Source organism: Choloepus didactylus, chromosome 1 (genome assembly GCF_015220235.1).
Source record: "Choloepus didactylus isolate mChoDid1 chromosome 1, mChoDid1.pri, whole genome shotgun sequence".
NCBI lineage: Eukaryota > Metazoa > Chordata > Mammalia > Pilosa > Megalonychidae > Choloepus > Choloepus didactylus.
This window is the reverse complement of record NC_051307.1, coordinates 133084233-133104840: the sequence shown is the minus strand read 5'-3', so window position 1 is coordinate 133104840 and position 20608 is coordinate 133084233. Positions and strand designations below refer to the sequence as shown.

Below are 20608 nucleotides of genomic sequence, written 5' to 3'. Positions count from 1 at the left end.
AATCATGAATAATAATAAAAATTTAATATGCATTTAGTTTCTTAGGATAGAATTAGTGGAACATTACATTTCTAGATCTATTGGTCATTTTATTTTCATTCCTTTTTGTAAAAGATTTATAATTCATGAATAAAATTAACTGCTGGCTTAAACTTGACTTGAGGGTTTTTAGGACAGCATATAATTTTTATATATTATTTTCTTTTTACCAATGTTCAGGGAAAATCATTATGGCCCTCTATTTTGATGTTAAATGCTATTTGCGTTTTCAAAATTTCAAAAGAACTTAGTTTTTTTCTTTTTTGAAGAAGTCAATTTTTCTAATAATAAATTAGCACACACACAGAAGGAATTGCTATGCTCCTGTGAGAATGAAGTCAGGCAAGTCATTAAATAGAGGAAATCTCATCTAAAGATCTTTCTAAGGAATAATTTTCTTTCTGAAATTTGCATTTTCTCCATTCCTCTTCTCTTCTTCCTCCTTAAGTCCATTGGCAGAAACCAAAAATGACACTAATAACCATATTTTTGAATAAACAAATAAACAATTAACTACAGATATACAAGAATTTACTTAGGCCAAGGTAGGAAAGAAGATATTCAATTCGAACATGACATCCTTTAACCCATTTTCTTTATATTTGAATGAAGACTAGATACTTGGCTGCTTTTTCCAATTTCTGGGATTTATGAGATATTAAGCAAGAGTCCATATTAGAAAAGAAACTTTATTCTCATTTATGTGACACCTACTGTAATGATATGACATTTACCATAATTTAGTCTTTCTGGGTAGCTTATAAGATTTGAAATCCAAGGGCTTTACATAATCTCCTTGCAAGTGTTTTAATTGACTTTCTGCTATAAGGAGCCCCACAGACCATTACCTGGCTAATTGCTTGTGTTACAGTGTTTATACAATGCCATTCTTTGTCCTTGGTCTTTTGGGGGTATTAAATAGCAGGGCTGAGCTGAGAGAGGAAGTGATTGCTGTTTTTCATGTGAAGCATTAACCTCTTGGTAGCGTTTTTAGAGACAGACTGTCCTCTGTTCTTCTCTGGGCTTATACCAAACCTGATGCTTATCAGATATACCTATTATTCTGTGATTTCTGACTCCCTAGAAGAGTCTTTGAGCTCTAAAGCCTCTTCCAGAGCCACTGTCACAGGCAGGGCATTCCATGAGCTGACTCAAATGTTCTGGAATAGGTCTGGATCAGGTGTAACAATATTTAACTCTTTAAGTGCTGACTATGATTAGCCAGAATTTGTTGGGAAAAGAATCTTAATGCTTTAGAACTAAAAAAGGGTTTACAGCTGGACCATTGTTGTCACTGTAAGAACACTGAGCCCTAGTGGTGATATGACTTGCTCTGGTTTCACTCATGTTAGTGACCCATGTTCAGGCCTCCTTTTTATGGAGTTAATAGAACCCAGATTCATCATGAAATCTCGAAGCCTGATGCCAATTTATGGAGTCAAATCAAAGCAGAAAAGTGCTAGGATCAGCATGCCAACACAACCCAGAAAACTGTTGTGTGGTCCATATCCTTCCATGCTCCCTGCCTTTTTTTTTTTTTTTTTTTTAATCTCTCAGCCACTGAAACTTTATTTTGTTCCATTTCTCTTCCCCCTTTCGGCTAAGAAGGCTTTCTCAATCCCACGATGCTGGGTCCAGGCTCATCCCCAGGAGTCAGGTCCCACGTTGCCAGGGAGATTTACATCCCTGGGAGTCAGGTCCCACGTATTGGGGAGAGCAGTGAATTTACCCACTGAGTTGGCTTAGAGAGATCCCTGCCTATTCTTGATGAAGGTATGGACCAGTGACAATGGCTCTACTAGTGGAGAGGAGTAATTAAGTGTTTTTCAGGAACTTTTTGAGAACTAGAGACAGGGTGAAAATCAACTCTGATACCTACAGGTCTAGATTGATTTCTCTTGGCAACTTCTCATTAAAATATTCCTACAGGGCCAATATTGATCCATGCTGCTTAGTGGAACTAGTTCAGATTCTAATGGGCAAGATAGGGACTGGGATATGTGCAATGTCTGTTGACATATTCAAACCCCTGACTTTCCTGATGTTTGTTTATAAGACATTTCATTGCAGTAGGATAGGTTTGGAGCATTCTGGATGGAAAAACAAACAGGGGTGGGGTGGTTTGCAGAATCTTTCACATCGCAGAAATTAAAGACAAAAGGGAAAATGAAAGTTTTGTACTTGAAAATATTTTTATAATGAACTGTTGATTTCATGACATGGCTTTAGTAGTTTTTCTTTATATTTGAGTTTTACTTTACATATGAACATATGAGTAACCTGATAAAAAGATCAACACAGGTATTTCAACATTGAGAAACAGGGCTATCAGCAGAAGAAAAGCTTCTAGTGATGAAGAATTCCATATATATCACATTACCTGAAGAATATCTTTTGCCCACCAGTCTATCCTGAGACCTCCCCCAAAATCTTCCCTTGAGGGTGGTTCTCAGATGGATCAATTCTCTCATGGACCAGCTGGAGCAGGAATGAGCTTTGTTTCACTCCTTTTCCATAATTCCTACTGAAGAATATCACCAAACAGGCATTCTGCTTGGTCTCCACGAAGGAGGAAAGGTTTGCTTAGGTTTGGTTGTGCTTATTTTAATGGGTATATAAATAATGCTTATCATGAAGTAGGCAAATTTGATAGATTATTTACTGCTATCAGTATTTATCAGGATCAACTGATAAATAAATTAATGAATAAATCAGCTGACATATTTGGACCCTGTTGCTTTTTAACAGACAGCGGGAAATAACCTGTGAAGTTACTGCAGCCTCATCTTCCAGCAGCACACCACATAGCCATGATGTCCTTTTCCCCCACATCCTTCAGTTATTTCTATCCCTAAAATAAGAAAAGCACTATAGCAGACATACTCAGAATCATTGTGAGATGAAACAGAGCAGTAATAATTTCCTTCTTGCCCTTGTCTAATTCCATCCTTGAAGGTTTTCTTTTAGGTTCTGAAGATGTGAAGCTAGGATTATTTCCATGCCTAAATCTATATTTTTACCTGTTTACTCATCCATGCAGGTGAATTCATTTTTCCACAAACTAGTCAACATAATTATTCTTCATCTTGTTCTAGCTTGATTGCTCCCAGTTCTCCTAGAGTAGGTTCCTTTCCACACCCAAGGCCATGCCCTGGGTTGCAAACTACCACTGCTCAGGCTTTGCATCTACTCATACCACTTTGATTTAAGGCAGACGTTGGAGAAGAAAAGGAGAAACTGAAAAAGTGATGACATGCATGGGGGAAAAAAGTGCATCCACATTTGCTGCTGAACTCTTATGGTGTTAGATTATGAGCCAACGCCAATCCCTTTCCATCTAACCGAAAAACGCTGAGAATATGTTTTGTTCTACTGTGTACTTGTTAAATACAAGCAGCATTTAACTTGGCATAATGTAATGTTGTTTTCAATGTGCTTAATAAAATTGTAATGGATTCACTTATTTAGACATTAGGCACTCTGGAAGAAATAACTGTCCACTGGGTAATAGAAATTATTATGCTTTTGCTACATATATCAACACAAAGGGATGAGCAAAGCTTATCAGAGCTGATTACAATCACTCTGGAATTACCCCTAACAAATAAAGTGGGAAATTAGAATCTGTAGTTGCAAAATTTCTCCTCCTCTTGTTTGATGGCATAGTAAATCTTATGTTGTGTGGTTCTTGTGTGGTGGAATTGTATTAACAATTATAAAGTGCCTTTGACAAGCCTGTCATAGTCTCAGTGTTCATTCCCTTTCCCACCACTGTCCCACCAGCAATCTCTTGCTTGCCAACTCAGGACTGGTTTACCAAGGCCCAATCAGAACACGTTTGCAGGGTCAGAAATACTTTGTATGTATAGAAAAACATCGCAGATATTCTGTAAGTAAGGGAAAAAGGATTATTCTCCCACATGACCTCACATGATTAAACATAAGCAATGTTCTAGAGCATTAATACTCAGCAATTAACAAACACTAATTCCTTTTATAGTGAAGTGGTGAGAGAGTTAAAGGCACTGTTATTTCACTTTGGGCCTTCTGCCAGATTTCTGATTTTTCTTTAGCTTAGGGATGTGGGTCTTGCTATATTGGAATGGTTACTGTAGATAAGTTCCTTAGGGACAGGGGCTGGGTTTTATTTCTTTATATATTCTAGGATCCAGCACAGGGCCTGGCACTTAGATGCTCCAATACATGTTTTTGAACAAATGAACTTTTCATCGAAAGCATGAACTAATGAAAGTTCAATTATTTTGTATCCAAACAGAATATTTCTGTTGTCTAGATTTTGCTGCAACTAGATCTAGCTGACTGATGCAATAATAACCATGCTTTATGTGCTCACACTTGCAGGGGAAGAGAGGGCTCTGAATTTGTAGCGATTGAGTATGATCATCTGCCCTTCACACCTTCCTCTTTTTGCTTTTGTTGTCTGATCTCTCCCACTAGATCGTAAGCTCACAGAGGTCAGAGACCATGGCTCATGTTTGGTGTCACCACGTACAATTTCTCAATGCTTTTTATAGTGCAATGTTCAGTAAATATTGGTTGAATGGGTGAATGGTGGCAAAGACAGCTTGAAGGAATGTTAACGTTTGGGGGTTGTTACCTGATTTTATCTCTTCTCATCAGTTCTGATTTATATCTGCCTCCTTTGTAGCTCTGATCTGTTGAGACTGCCATTGGATTTATTGTTCTTTAACCTCATCCTGATAAATGCTGCATGATTTGTGCAAAACAGTTTAGGCTTTGAAATTAAACAGACCTGGGTTCAAGTCCTGAATCCATAATTTACTGTCTATATGACCTTGGTCAAGATATGTAACTTCTTGGTGGCTGTTGCCTCATCTGTGAAGATGAATAATAGTGTGTCACTTACCTGGCAGAGCTGTTTTGAGAACAAATTGGGTTGATGAATGTAAGGTACCTACTCACAGCAAAGGGGTCTATAAAGAGAAAATCTTTTCACTATGATCATTTCCATTCTCTTTACTGTTTTCTTATTTATCCTATTAGAAAACATGCATTTCTAATCCTGGCTATTTTTTAGCAGCCATTGGATGGCTAGAAGTTGATAGGGAATGAAATACTCTGAACTATCAACATTTCAAGTCAGTGGGGACCTTCTATCACTTTGAATGTTGATAAAAGCCTTATTAAGAATAACCACTATTTGCCTCATTAAAATAATACAAGGATATATGTGAGTTTTCAGAAAACTGCCTCAAATTGTAGATCAAAGAATTGGAGAGTTAAATCACATGTGAAGAATAAGGACATAGCATATATTTTACTTTATGATTTTTAAAATTATTTCTGTCTACATTTATTACAATAAAACCTAAAAGATTGCTCTCACAACAGGACCATTATCCCTAGTAGATTTAAGTATTATTTCACCAGTATTTTTTCATGAAATAATTGAGTTTCCTGGAATAAACTATTCAGCTCAATATTTTTCATCTCCTTCTAATATAAATGTATTTGATTCCTATAAATCTGAGGAGGTCAGTCAGGAAATTATGCACATTTGTTTTCCCAGGGCATATGAGCTATTAAGTCATGTTGCATTTATTATAGATCATATTTGTTATTTGGCAAGATAGTTTGAATGATTGAGAACAATATTTTAGAACATGTAACACTGGGAAAACAACCAGAAAAGAAAATTGAAGCAAAATATTCCTTATAACAAATACTTAAAATATTCACGATTACATTTACACAGAAAATATATCATTCTTTATTATGCATACTGTTCATTTTTATGGCTCATATATGTATATGCATATTTGCCTCATGTAAGTATATATTATATCACTTAGACTTTTCATTTGGACCACATGTAACATATATTTATATATTCCCATTGTATCTTCCTCCTAGACTCAAATATGTGGATGTTTTCTTGGCTCTGGGTCATTTTAATTATTTTGGCTATTGCTGGTATGGATGCAATAGCGAAGACCACGCCACATACCAAGTTTACGAAGAAATCTGAGGGAAAAGAGGTGCCAAAGGGTCTAAAGCCATCCAGCGTCCCACTTTTGGAAGAAGAAACCCCCTTCACTGAATTGGCTGAAATGGCAGAACCAACCATGGAACCCTTAGACTTGGATTCTTCTTTTGGCACTGCCACTCTTTTTCCCTTTGAAAATGTCACCCTTGACCCAGCTGATTTCTTTTTGAATTGCTGTGGTTGTTGTTCAACTATACCAGGGCAGAAAGGCGCACCTGGAGAATCTGGAAAATCAGGTATTTGAAAAAGGCATAAAACCTTCTTTCCCACTTGTACATCCCTAAGGCTGAGGTGTGGGTTGGGGGGTGAAAGAGTTTCTACATTGCCTTGTGAGTGGTGACAGACCTAGCTGTAATGTGATAACAAATGCAAACGGTGCTGTGTTATCCAGTATAGTACTCAATAGACAAACAAGTGGCCATTAATATCAAAATTAAAATTAAATAAGATAAAATTCAATTTCTTAATCATACCAACCACATTTCAAGTGCTTAATAGCCATATGTGTCCAGTGACTACTGTATTGGGCAGGCAGATATAGAACATTGCCTTAATCATAGAAAATTAGAGCAAAGACTGTAACTTACCAACCCTGACACCAGTGCTGTAGTTCTTAAAGCTACACATATGTACTACCACTACATTTCTTTTCATTAATGGCTGATTTTAAAAGTGTAAATGAAATTTCTGTTGTCTGTTAAGACTGTGTGTTAACTGATGAATTTTTGGAATGCTATTTGTAGTCAGGATTAGAAATGGAACACCTGTGAGGTGGAGAATAAAGCATGTAGTTCAGTTTGCTCCTCATTAAAATTCTGAGGCAACACTGAATCCTTGCCTGGCAATTTTCTCCATTAAAAGCCATAGTTCTGTAATTCAAAATTTTAAATGTCTTTAATATATGTATAACGGATGTACTCCCAGTTTTATTGTAATAAATTTCAGCTTTAACATGTCATATAGTAGAGAATTCAAGATAAAATGAAGATCAAAATGTTAATTTCAGATTTACTATTCCTTGAAAACAATGTTTATTGTGTTTTGCTTGAAGAATTTAAAGTTATAAAATCAGTAACTATAAATCCTTACTAGTCCACCTTGTTGTAGGGATCTTTTGGGAAATGAGTTCAATATTTATGCAGGATAAAAGAGCTGGGCAGTGGCTTGGGACACCAAGATTTCAGGCATACTAAAGCATTATTGGAAACACAATAAGATTTAGGTAATTAGATATACCAGAATTCTCTTAAACAGAGTGCCATATCTGGCTGGCAAACTGCTTGGAATAAGAGATAAAAACCCCAAAGGCATGGTCAAGCAAACACAGCTGGTTGCTAATCTGCATTTAAAGATTGTAGGAGTGTCAGGGATTGATTTGGGTGATGAATGTACAACTATGTAATGGTACTGTGAACAATTGAAAGTACGATTTGTTTTGTATGACTGCGTGGTATATGAATATATCTCAATAAAATGAAGATAAAAAAAAAAAAAAAATGATTGTAGGAGCTATAACATGGGCTCTTTTTTTTTTTTTTTTTTCCCAGATTCAACTATGTTGTTTTCAGGGCTCAGCTTCTCCTCTAAATGCACTAGATAAATATTTTGAAGGGATATAAAGTTATTAGCCTGGGCCAATCTTAGTCTGACTGTTTCTGCCCTACAGCATAGTGTGTAAGAGCTCAGATTGTTGAGTCTATCATGATTCTACCTTACTGAAGCATTGTTACTTCTCCAAGTCTCAGTTTCCAAAATATAAAATGGGATAAGAATGATACCAACTTCATGGAGTTGTCAAGAGAATTGAATTAGACAATCCATATAAGGGATCAATGTAGTGACTGGCATGGAGTAAATGCTCAATAAATATATGTTTACTTTTAAAGTAATCTTTGATAGGGGTATGGTCCTATCGTATAGAATGCTATGAGCCTGATATGAAAAGGTCTTGTTTCTGAGATCCATAGAGAGATATTTTTTCTGGTTTTGCCAGTGTTTTCAAAACTGCTGCTTCTGGGATTCTGGGAAGATGGCAGAGTACAAAGCTCTGGGAATCAGTCCCTCCACCAAAACAACTATTGAATAGGCAGGGACTATCTGAACCAACTATTTAAACTCTGAAATTTAGTGAAAAACTTGCAGGATCCAGGGAAGAACTGGATGAAGAGGTGATGTTCTAGTTTGCTAATGCTGCCAGAATGCAAAACACCAGAGATGGATTGGCTTTTATAAAAAGGGGGTTTATTTGGTTACACAGTTACAGCCTTAAGGCCATAAAGTGTCCAAGGTAACACATCAGCGATTGGGTACCTACACTGGAGGATGGCCAATGGTGTCTGGAAATCCTCTGTTAGCCATGAAGGCACGTGGCTGGCATCTGTTCTGGAGTTCTGGTTTCAGAATGGCTTTCTCCCAGTATGTTCCTCTCTAGGCTGCAGTTCCTCAAAAATGTCACTCTTAGTTGCACTTGGGGTATTTGTCCGCTCTCAGCTTCTCCAGAGCAAGGGTCTGTTTTCAATGTCTGTCTTCAAACTGCAGTTCCTCTCTCAGCTTCTGGGCATTCTTCAGAGTGTCTCACTTGGCTGTAGCAGCTTGCTCCTTCTGTCTGATTTTATATAGTGCTCCAGTAATTTACTTCAGACCCACCCTGAATGGGCAGGCCAACACCTCCATGAAAATTATCCAATCAGAGTCATCACCCACAGTTGGGTGGGGCACATCTCCATGGAAACACTCAAAGAATTACAATCTAATTAACACTGATAGGTCTGCCCACACAAGATTACATCAAAGATAATGGCATTTGGGGAGCATAATACATTCAAACTGGCACAGATGGTAAATTTCCATGAACTTTACTTTCTACCATCTCTTATCCCCCAACCTTGTGGCAGGCAGCTGTGAGGACTGCAGCCCATGTTGCTGATATGGCTTGCTGGTGTGAGGGGGGCAATAAGGACCTAGTCCTCCAAAAAACAAGGGGTATGTGGGTTGATTGCTGATTGCTGCTTTTGATTGCTGGCAGGCCATTTTTACCAATCCCATAGGCAGAAGCAGCAGACGAGTCTTAAAGGGACAGTACCTTTCTTCTATGTCTTTTCCTGTTTGGAAGCACAAATAGATTGGGAAAGTCACAAACTGATGGCTCAAGCCCTCAACAAGAAAAATAACAGCAATCCCAGAGGAGTGGGAGAATTAGATTTCCCAAGTTGCAACAACATAACACCCAGAATTTCCAGTTCCCAGTAAAAAGTTACAAAACACACAAAGAAACAGGAAAGTATGTACCATTCTCAGGAAAAAAAGAACTTGACAGAAACCATCCCTGAGGAAGCTCAAACATTGGAGCTATTAGTAAAAGATGTTAAATTGACTGTCTTAAATATATTCAAGGAGCTAAAGGAAGCCATAGACAAAGAACTACGGGTAATGAGGAAAACACTGATTGAACAAGATAAAGAGAAATTATAAAAAGGAACCATACAGGAATTGTGGATCTTAAAAGTACAATAATTGAAAGAAAAAGCTCACTAGAGGGATTTGACTACAGATTTTGGCAAGCAGAAGGAAGGATCTGTGAGCAAAATATAAGATAATTGAAATTATCCAGTGTGAGAAGTAGAAAGAATAAAGAATGAAAAAAATGAACTGCACCTGAGGGACTTGTGGGGGAACCATAGAGTTACCAACATATGCATCACAGGAATCCCGGAAGGACAGAGAGACAGACAGAGGCAGAAAAAGCATTTGAAGAAATAATGGCCCCCAAACTCCTCAAATCTGAAGAAAGACATGAAAATACACATTCAAGAAGCTCAATGAACTCCAAGCAGGATAGACTTAAAGAGATATACACCTAAACACATTATATGGAAGTTGTCAAAATCCAAAAACAAAGAGAGAATTTTGAAAGCAACAAAAGCAGAGTGACATGCCATGTATATGTGTTTTTCAGTAATTAACAGCCAATTTCTCACCAGAAACCATGGAAACAAGAAGGCATATATAAAATCCTTAAAGAAAAAAAGTCAACCAAGAATTTGATACTTGGAAAATTATCCTTCAAGAATGAAGGAGAAATTAAGGCATTTTGTAGATAAGAAAAAAGCTGAAGAAATATATTCTCAGATCTGTCCTATCAGAAATGCTAAAGAGAGTCCTTCAGGCTGAAATAAAAGGATGCTAGCACATTCTTACACAACCAATGGGTCAAAGAAGAAATCATAAGAGAATTTAGGAAATATTTAGAAATGAGTAAAAATGAAAACACAACAAAGCAAAAGTTATGGGATGCAGCAAAGACAGTGCTGAGAGGGAAATTTATAGCTGCAAATGCCTACATTAAAAAAGAAGATCACAAATCAGTAACCTAACTTTACACCTAGAGGAACTAGAAAAAGAAAAGCAAACTAAACCCAAAGTTAGCAGAAGGAAATAAGTAGTAAAGATTAACACCTAGATGAATGAAATAGGGAATAGAAAAACAATAGGGAGAGTTTCCAGTCATCAGGATGGTACAGTGAGCCACTCCAGGGATCTATCCCCTCAGAAAAGCTATAAGCAACAAACAAGAGCTGGTAGAACTATCTTTCTCAAAGCTCCACATACAGTTAAAGGGTTCCAGCAATGGGGTAAGTGCTGCTCCTGGTAGTCAAGGAAATTTCTGTCATAACACTAGCCGGATACAAGTTTAAGGAACAGACACCTCAGTGTCTAAATTTCAGAGATAGCATATTAAAATAGCAAAATGTCCAGTTTTGCAACAAAAGATTGCAAAACATACCAAGTAATAGGAAATGACGGCTTGTGCAAAGGAGCAGGATAACGAATTAGAAACCATCAATGAGGAAGACCAGAGCTTGGACATACCAGACAAAGACTTTTTAAAAATGGCCTTAAATGTGCTCAAAGAGTTAAAGGAAAAGATGGACAAAGAATTAAAGAAAATCAGGAAAATGATACATGAACACAAGGAGAATGTCAATAAAGAGATAGAAATCGTGAAAAGGAACCAAACAGAACTGAAGATCATGGTAACCAAAAACAGTTCCCTAGAAGGGTTCAATAGTAGATTGAATCTGGCAGAAGTATAATAATTGAAACTGAAGATAAGATAATTGAAATTATTCAGTCTCAGGGGCAGAAAAAAATAAAGAATGAAGGTAAGTGAACAGAGACTGAGAGAACTGTGAGACACTCTCAAGTGTACCAATATATGCATTGTGGGAGTCCCAGAAAGACAAGAGAGAGAAAAGGGGTCAGAAAGAATATTTTAAGAACTAATGGCTGAAAACTTCCCAAATTTAATGAAAGACATGAATATACACATCCAAGACACTTATTGAATTCCAAACAGTATAAACCCAAATAGGCCCACATTAAGAAACATGGTAATTAAAATTTTGAATGTCAAAGACAAAGAGAGAATTCTGAAAACTGCAAGAGAGAAGCAATGTGTTATATACAAGGGAATCTCAATAAGATTAAGTGTCAATTTCTCATGGGAAGCCATGGAGGCAAGAAAGTGGTGGGATGACATGTTTAAAATGCTGAAAGCAAAAAATTTCAAACCAAGCATCTATATTTGACAGAACTGTTTTTCTAAAACAAGGGAGAAATTAAGACATTCCCAGATACAGAAGCTGAGGGAGTTTGTCACCACTAGACTAGCATTATAAGAAATGCTTCAGGGAGTTCTTTGGCTTGAAAGGAAAGGACAATATACAATAGATCAAAGTAGCATACAGAAATGAAGATATTTGGTAAAGGCAACAACATGGGTGAATATAAATGCCAGTATTATTGTATTTTTGGTTTGTAGCCCCACTTTGTATAAATGTTCAAAAAGCAGTGATAAAACATTACTTTTGGACTTATAAGGTATAAATAAGTTTCACAACAACAACTACTTAAAGGCATGGGGATGGGGAGTATAGGGACATAATATGTATATGCTGTTGAAGTTAAGTTATCAAAACAAATGAGACTGTTAAAGATGCAGGATGTTAAATTTAGTCCCATGGAAACCACAAAGAAAATATTTGAAAAGAAAGCACAGAAAGAAGTAAGAAGGGATTCTGAAGGGTTTACTGCAAAAACAGGCTAAAGACTTGAATAGACTTTACTCCAAAGATACAAATGGCTAATAAGCACATGAGAAGATGCTCAACTTCATTCACCAAGAGGGAAATGCAAATCAAAACCACAATGAGATATCACCTCACACCCACTAGAATGACTATTACTTTAAAAAAAAAAAAAGAAGTAATAACCCTCCTACATTGTTGGTGGGAATATAAAATGGTGCAGCCACTGTGGAAAACACATCGGTGGTTCCTCAAAATTCGAATATCAAATTCCATATGACCCAGCAATTCCACTCCCAGTTTTATACTCCAAAGAATTGAAGGAGAGTCTTGGATTATTGTACATCAATGTTCATAGCAGTATTATCAACAATAGCCAAAAGAGAAACAACTCACACTGAATGGACTAAAAAATATTTTATATTCGTACAATAGACTATTATTCAGGCCTGAAAAGGAATGAAATTCTGATACATGCTACACCATGGGTGAACCTTGAAAACTTCATGCTAAGTGAAATAAGCCAGACACAAAAGGCTTCCACTTTTATGAAATAAATAGTGATAATATGTGGTGGCAATGGTAGAACAACATTGTAAAGGTAATCAACACTGAATTGCACACTTAAAAAACTATTAAAATGGGAAATTTCATGTTATATACATGTTACTACAATAAAATTAAAAAATAAACCCTAAACTCCCTGTGCCTTCAAATCTCTGTGCTTTCTGTAATATTCTGGTTTATGGGAAGCTACCCTAGATGAACATCTTTCTTAGATGTGAGGGGCTGCCTCTGTACCCCATGTGAGCTTGAATGCAGTTGCTGTTTGTTTCCTGTTCTTATCTGGGCACAGCCCCTTCATCTTTTCCCTCAAAAGTATATTGACATGGAGCTTTGGGGGTTATGAGGAAGGAGAGACATTGCACAGTGAAATATATTGGTCATCTTGCTTGGCATTCCCCATCCCAACGACTCTTTCTCCACTTCCTCCTCCCTGCACTCCTTTCCTTTTTAGAGAGAATTTAACAATCACCTTTGGTTATTTGAGTCTGCCTTTGGCTTTAATTTCCATTGAAAGTGATTTACTAAAGTTTTTCTTCAAAACAAATACGGTGCTCTTTCAAAGAGGAATTCTGTTGAATATAATTTTCTCAATTCCATCAGCATTAGATATAATGACTGAGCTGAAATTAAGATGAAATATTTTGATTTCATTGGGTGTACTTATCTATTTTGTTAATTTTCCAAGAATCTGGGCATGAATTATTCCAATCAAGGATTGTTGCAGAAGGTGGGAAACAATTCCTTTGCCTTGGACAGGGATGCAGTTGTAGAAAGGATAACTATCCTAGGTTTGAGTTCCCTGTGTGGACCAGATAATGAAAGGGGTATTGATTTCCTGCAGAATCAAGGACACTGAATGAGGTCTGAGCCCTGTGTGATCTGACCCTTGCCTGCCTCTCAGTCTCTTCACATCCTTGGTCAGTAACTCCATTCAAAGAGCTCTTTTTCAAATTTCTTAAAGATGGCATGGTCTCTTCCACTCTTGCTTTCCCTGAAATACCTGTCTACTTATTTTTTGCCTAGATAACTCCTAGTTCATTCATTGGGTCTTAGCCTAATGCAATTGTCTTCAGGAAGACCTTTTCTCATCCCATAAATATAAATTAGTTACTAGGTTATTTCATGTCTACTATAGGACCTTCCCATTTTTCTGTATATCACTAACTACAGTTTGGCAATTTCTATTTGTGTGGTTCTTTGTTCAGTGTTTATGTTTTGTGGACTCTCAGCTCCTTGAGAGAGTAGGGACTGCCAGAATTGCTGACGGCTGCATTCCTAACACCTAGCAGCATGCTTGGTGCATAGAAGCCCTCAGAAGTCGTTCTTAAATGAATGAATGAGAAATCCAAAAGTGCTAGGTACTGTGTTTTTACTTCCAATTGGGAAGTATGGTCCACCTGAGGTAAAGAATCAGATAATCATTTTGTTGTTATTTGATATCGTGTGGTTTCCCTGAATCATTTGATCACTGCCATGAATCCAGTGACAAGTACTAATGAGCTCAATTTATCTATTCAGGTAGTACAAAATTGCAAATTAGACAGAAATATTGTCCTTAGAACTATGTAATAGTTTATTCTCAAGCAGATTTTGTCATTAGGACATTGACAGTTATTGGTCTCAATAAAATGACTGCTTCCCTACCCCCTGCCCTTGAGCTAACAGATTTCAAAAGAGCACTTTTCTTTCCTGATGCTTTTTTAAAATCCCATTTGCAGGCCCTAAGGGAGAGATTGGTGATGTGGGGATTCCAGGGCCACCAGGGGTTGCTGGGCCCCAAGGGCCCAAAGGCCAGAAAGGAGAGAAAGGTATGTAATCAAATTCACTTCATGCCAAAAACTCAAGGGATGGTCTGCATCATTTTTCAGGGGACCAGCTTGCTAAGTAGATACTGAACTCTTGCAGGTAGATCAATTTTTTAAAAAAAGCAAAATCTTGATAAGGCATATTGTGAGATGTCTTTGATATAGAAATGTTACCTTTGTAAATAGCCAACTGGGAAATTTTAAACTTCCCTGGTAATATTACACACAGAGACACACACATGCAGACACATTCACAGCAGATATATACACATAGATACATACAAACACAGAGAGGGTCTCACACAACTTTCCTATCTCTCATCAGCCACCTGACTGATCCAGTTACTGAAAGTCAAAGGATCCTCTGTAGTCTGTGGAGAAGGTTCCTTTCCACCCCCACCCACGAGGTCTTCCTCATCATGTAAATTAATTTTGTATTAGATAGAGCTAACTAGCACAGGGAACTCTACAGAATAATCAGCTTAGGTGGATAGCCTGCCTGAAACCAGAAGCAGTGCCAGTGGTGGAAAAAGAACTGAATGAAAATTGAGGCAATCAAATTTATATCAGTGATCTTGGACCAGTAACTTTACCTCACCTGGAAAATGAGGGGAATGGACTAGATATTTATATATACCTTGTCTACTATCAAAGAAGACTTATTGTTATGCTTTCTTAGATCTTTTTTTCCAGCTTAGAAATTCTGTAATTCTATAGGTATACCAGTAAAGAGAACTTTTTTGCCCCAGGAAATTCCCAGTTCTGTAAGTGCTTAAAGATATTGAAGGAAGGTTACAGATTCACTGGCACATTTAGAAATTCCTCAGTGAATATTGCCAGCTTGTAGAAATACCATCTATCCATCAAGTTAAATGTTTTTGCCTAAGTGTCACACGTCAAAAGACTTAATAACATCTATACATCACCCTCCACATGGCTCAGGAACTGCCTCACTCATTTCTGGTAGAACATTCAGTGAAGTAATTACTCAAAAAAGATGCTAAGGTAAGAGAGAGCTACTTCACACTTGTCAGTTATGTGATTTTCATTCTTGGAAACATTTAATCCTTTTGTGGCTGAATTATGCTAGCAGGAAACCCTGTGAAATAAAGATGAGTGACGAACCTCCCCAGTTATTCATACATTTTGGAAGCTAGACTTCTGGAAGTAGAAGAAAAACAGAGAAGTACCATAAGATAAAGTCTTAAGAATATGCTTTGATAAAGGATCAAAAGCAGAAATTCATTCAGCCAGACTCACTTTATAAAGTGGCAACTAGACTTTCCTTTTACTTTCAGACTTAGCTTGGACTCTTGGTTAAGATAGAAAGTTAAAAAAAAAATGAATGAATGACTGTATTCTGGTTACTCACGACCTGATATGAGTAAATTCAACGTAAGCAGTTAAACTCCTTAAATGAACTTGAGAACTAGAATAGCTCTGTGAGGTGAAAGTCAGTATTAAACAATTGACAAAGATTAGAAATAGGATGGTCCTTTGATTCTATTCAGATTCGGGTTCTCTTAAAAGGCATTTAACATTTTCTTGATGGCCAGTGGGCTAATTTTCAAATTTTGTATTTTATGTGGAGTGGTAATGGAGGAGACAGCGACTTAGAAAACTTAGCTGAGTGGTCCAAGGTAGAATTTTCCTAGTTGGTCTTGTGAAATTTGGGGGAGTCTGTTCTCATGACTTCCAGTTTGACTCAGGATTTCTTTTTCCCTGGCAAATATGAAACAAAAATGTTACATATATCATAAATAATACTGTTGGCAAATTGATGCCCACCAATGTTATATACAGTCATGTTTGATTTGTACAAATTTTTACATTTTTCATAACTCAGTTTCTTCTGTGATAAAAGTGGTGGCAAAAATATCTGCTCTACCTTTCTTGAAGGGAGGTGCTATAAACTTTTGTAAATTAAAAATGTTCCAATTGATGGCAAGTGCTGTTATGTGAATCTGTTATATGAAAGGTTGTGCTTATATTAAATAAAAGTTAATATTAAATAAAAATGACTGGATTTAATTAAAAAAAGTCATGTAAAGAGCTTGGAACAATGCCTGATGCAAAGTAAATGCTCAGTAAGAATTAGCTATTATGATCATTATTATTATCACTATTATCATTCATAATTAAAATATATCTGGTGCATTTGCACTATAAGATAAGCTTTTGTCCAGGTCCTATATAAAAATCCATTTCATGGTTAAATGGCAAATATCTAAAAGTCCTGCTTTTCAATTTTTTTCAAACAAGATTTCTCACAGTTCTATAATTTGTCCTAGTATATGAAAAATATTCCAACACAAAATGAAAATTGGCTTTTCCTTGATGTTCTATTTCAAGGACAATTTTTTTCTGGATAGATTTTTGTTATGATTAGTTTGGCCACTTGTGAGTTGTTGTGCTCTGTGTTTAAACTTGTGTGGTGCATGGCACTATTCCTGAGGAAATTCAGAATACGAAAAACATGAACACATATATAATAGAAGGCAGGATGCCATGACTTCTATGAGAGGTTTGAAAGACCTATGGGAACACCTGGGGAAAGGAAGAATTCTGTTTGATGGGATTGACATTGCCCCAAAATCTCCTTTAAATGGTTTGCCATTTAGAACAAAATTTAGAATTGGTTAGAATAAAATATTCCTAATGGCTGTCAACAAATTTTTTTTCCACACTATTTTACCATTAAACTATTTTGTTAAAGGAAACAATGGCATGTGGCATGGCTATGAAATTGATATTAGATATATCATAAATACTGGAGTTGGCAAAAAAAAAAAATAAAGCAATGTTATCATTGTAGGCTTTAAAGGAGAACGTGGGGAGCAAGGAACAAATGGAATTCCAGGATATCCAGGAAAACCTGGAGAACAAGGTAGAGTACAAAATACATCTATTTTGTAAAGTCATGTGTTCAGTATAGCACTTATTTCTCTTCTTGTTTGTATTCAAAGTTATCAGGGAGGTAAGATAGAAATAGAAATTATAATTATTCTTCTATTAGCTCAGTGTGCTGACTGGATGGAGTGTAAGTAGCACTGATCTAGGAGTTTGGAGACTACAATAAGGGTACATGAGCTCTGCTCTCCTCTCAATTGTTCTGGGGGAAAACATCCTCAAATCTTTCTGGGTCTCAATTTCTTTGCCTGTAAGATTTTGGGTTTGGATGGGCAATTTGGAGGTTTAAGAGAACACTCTGATTGGGCCAAAATGCAAAGGGGAAAGAAATACAATAGGCAATTATACTTCTAATACTCTTTTTTATCTTAAAAGTTAAAAAAAAAAAAATAGAACTAGATATACAAGGTCTACATATAAATTCCTGCTTCTTGGCAAGCATTACCTTTTCCTCCCACGAGACAGAAGCATTCTATGAATTGCTCAATATAAGACTCTCCTAGGCACAGCCATTACTGAGGCAAGAAACAGGAAAACGCAGTTAGTAGGTTTTGTTTCTATTTTTTGAGCTGTGTGGCAATAGCACATTGTTTACAGCCTATATGATCCTTCAAAATCATTTTAATTTTCCATTTCAGGTGGACTTGGCCCTAAGGGGGAGAAAGGAAATATTGGACTGGCAGGAATGAGAGGACAAAAAGGCTCCAAGGGGGACGCGTGTGAGAATGCAACCAAAGGCGATAAAGGGGACCCAGGCGCTGCCGGCTCCCCGGGCTTAAACGGCGAGCCTGGGGCCAAGGGACAGAAGGGAGAGGTGGGGGGGAAGGGCTACTGTGGAGACTCTGGGGAGAGGGGAGGCAAAGGACAAAAGGGCGAGGAAGGGATGAAAGGAGAGAAAGGTACCAAAGGAGACCTTGGAAGGGAAGGCAGAAGCGGCCCAGATGGCCTGCCCGGGGCCAAAGGCGATCCGGGAGTTAAAGGCGCAAAGGGGGAATTAGGCGCTCCCGGTCTTGCGGGGCTTGCTGGGCTCAAGGGCGAGCCTGGGAGCAAAGGGGTCCGAGGCTCCATCGGGAAGAAGGGCTCCCGGGGCCTGAAAGGCTCCAAGGGAGAGGGGGCCGGAGCCCCGCGGTCGGCTTTCAGCGCTGCTTTGTCGAAGCCTTTCCCTCCTCCCGGCGTCCCTATCAAATTTGACAAGGTTCTCTATAACGACCAGGGACATTACAGCCCCGTCACTGGGAAATTTAACTGCAGTTTTCCCGGGGCGTACGTTTTCTCCTACCATGTCACGGTGAGGGGCCGACCTGCTCGGATCAGTCTGGTGGCCCGGAACAAGAAGCAGTTCAAGTCCAGAGAAACTCTCCACGGTCAGGAAATAGATCAGGCCTCTCTCCTCATCATCCTGAAATTAAGTGCAGGGGACCAAGTCTGGCTGGAAGTTTCAAAAGACTGGAATGGGGTGTATGTCAGTGCTGAGGATGACAGCATTTTTACTGGGTTCCTTTTGTACCCAGGGGAAACTCCTGGAATGTCACCATAAACTTGTGTCTTGAGTTTGGGTTTAGTGGAATAAGGTAGGTAACATAGAGCTGTGCTATTAAAAAAACAATATTTGTCGTTTTTTAAGTGATAATAAAAGTAATACAGAAAAAAAAAAAAAAAAAACCCAAGAAAAAATATTATATAACCCAGAGTTAATTACTATTGATATTTCCAGGCATTTCTGTTTTTTGAAAGAATATTTATATGTATTTGAGAGCATAGGTCTACATAGCCTTGTAGCTGCTTTTTTCAATTAGCAATTCTTGTGCCTTTTAAATAATGAATAATATCTGTATGAAGAGTGGTAAAGACAAGTCAAAACATCCTTAAAATGTATCAGTCTTTAATGGGTGTGTAAAGATTTGCTCATAAAGCCTGTATTATGTGGGCTTGTGTGTTGGGTAAAATATAAAATAAAAAGTTGATAAAGATATTGCTCAATCACAGCAAAGATCAAGCCGTTCATCAAGTTACTGTACTTGGAAGAACTGAATGTCCCCAAAAGACTTGAGAATGGAATTACATCCTTATTGATATACAATTTTGCCCCTTTCTTCATGCTAGAATATTTAATTAGAATAAATTTTTTGGCTTCATTATCATTGCCTCTACAAAAATTAATCCCAGTTATTCAGTGATAAAACTGCTGGAGCAGGTGGGGGTTTTGGAATTCACTTGCAATGTGAATGTTTAATAGCTGTGTGAATATTTAATAATTGGGTGGCTTCATTTTTTACAAAGCAAATTTTTTGAATCCAAATTGAATTTGTTCAGTGAAGGCATATAGACTTGCAGATTTGCAGATTTGCAAGTCTTGGTGAGTCAAGCCAGGGACTGGGTGATGGGGAACTTTCTGGCCTTGCTCTGACAACTTTGACAAATATCATCTTTAAGACTCTCACCTATGTATATGAGAATAAATTTCAAACTATATTCAGGGAGAACCATATCTGGAAGTTGTTATTGTGAGCAACTGGAAAAAGAATGGGTTCTGTGGTCAAACAAATGTGGGAAATATATATTCTACATCTTCTTCTTGAAGAGTCACAAAGTACGTTGGCATAGTCTCTGATGTTCCCACAGAAAATAAATTGTTTAATTTTGTTTTATCCAGTCATCCCAAACTTATCTTGGGTTGAAAACCCATCAAGTAACATTCCATGGAACAGGGGTCTGTAGGACACCAATTTTGGAATGTTGCATTAGTTTCTCCATACAAGGATGACCCATCAGGCTGAGGTAAATTTAGTTATACTCTAGAGTCCCTGATGTTTCCCCCTTGCTTCAACAGTTCTTCACTGTTTAGATTATAATATTGTTTCAGTTATGACTGTGCTTATAGTTGTCAGAGGGAGAATGCGACAATTGGCAAATGATTTAAAAGTGATATTTACCTTTAGAATTTTCTTTCTTTTCCACTTTGAGGATTGAAAATCTCTTAGTGACAAGATTCAGGAACTTAGATTTTTGTGTCTCTGTATGTTCTTTTTTTTTTTTTTTTTTTTTTTTGTGCCTTCCCCGTCATTGGTTTGGAGGGATTTACATTTACAGAGGCTGAGAGGTTAGGGTTAGGACCTAAGATTGCTGGTAATTATGAACTTTTTTCCAGAGCATCCAAACCAAGGAAGTTGTAA

The 20608-nt window shown here is 37.3% G+C and overlaps 1 protein-coding gene across 1 annotated transcript; it reads left to right on the top strand.

The window, feature by feature from the left end:
* The first annotated feature begins 5942 nt into the window (after window positions 1-5942).
* Window positions 5943-18972, top strand: OTOL1 (otolin 1). The gene is made up of 4 exons (XM_037827233.1): window positions 5943-6303; window positions 14439-14528; window positions 17341-17412; window positions 18074-18972. Exons 1-4 carry the CDS (start codon window positions 5943-5945, stop codon window positions 18970-18972), a joined length of 1422 nt encoding a protein of 473 aa, XP_037683161.1.
* The last annotated feature ends 1636 nt before the right edge of the window (window positions 18973-20608 follow it).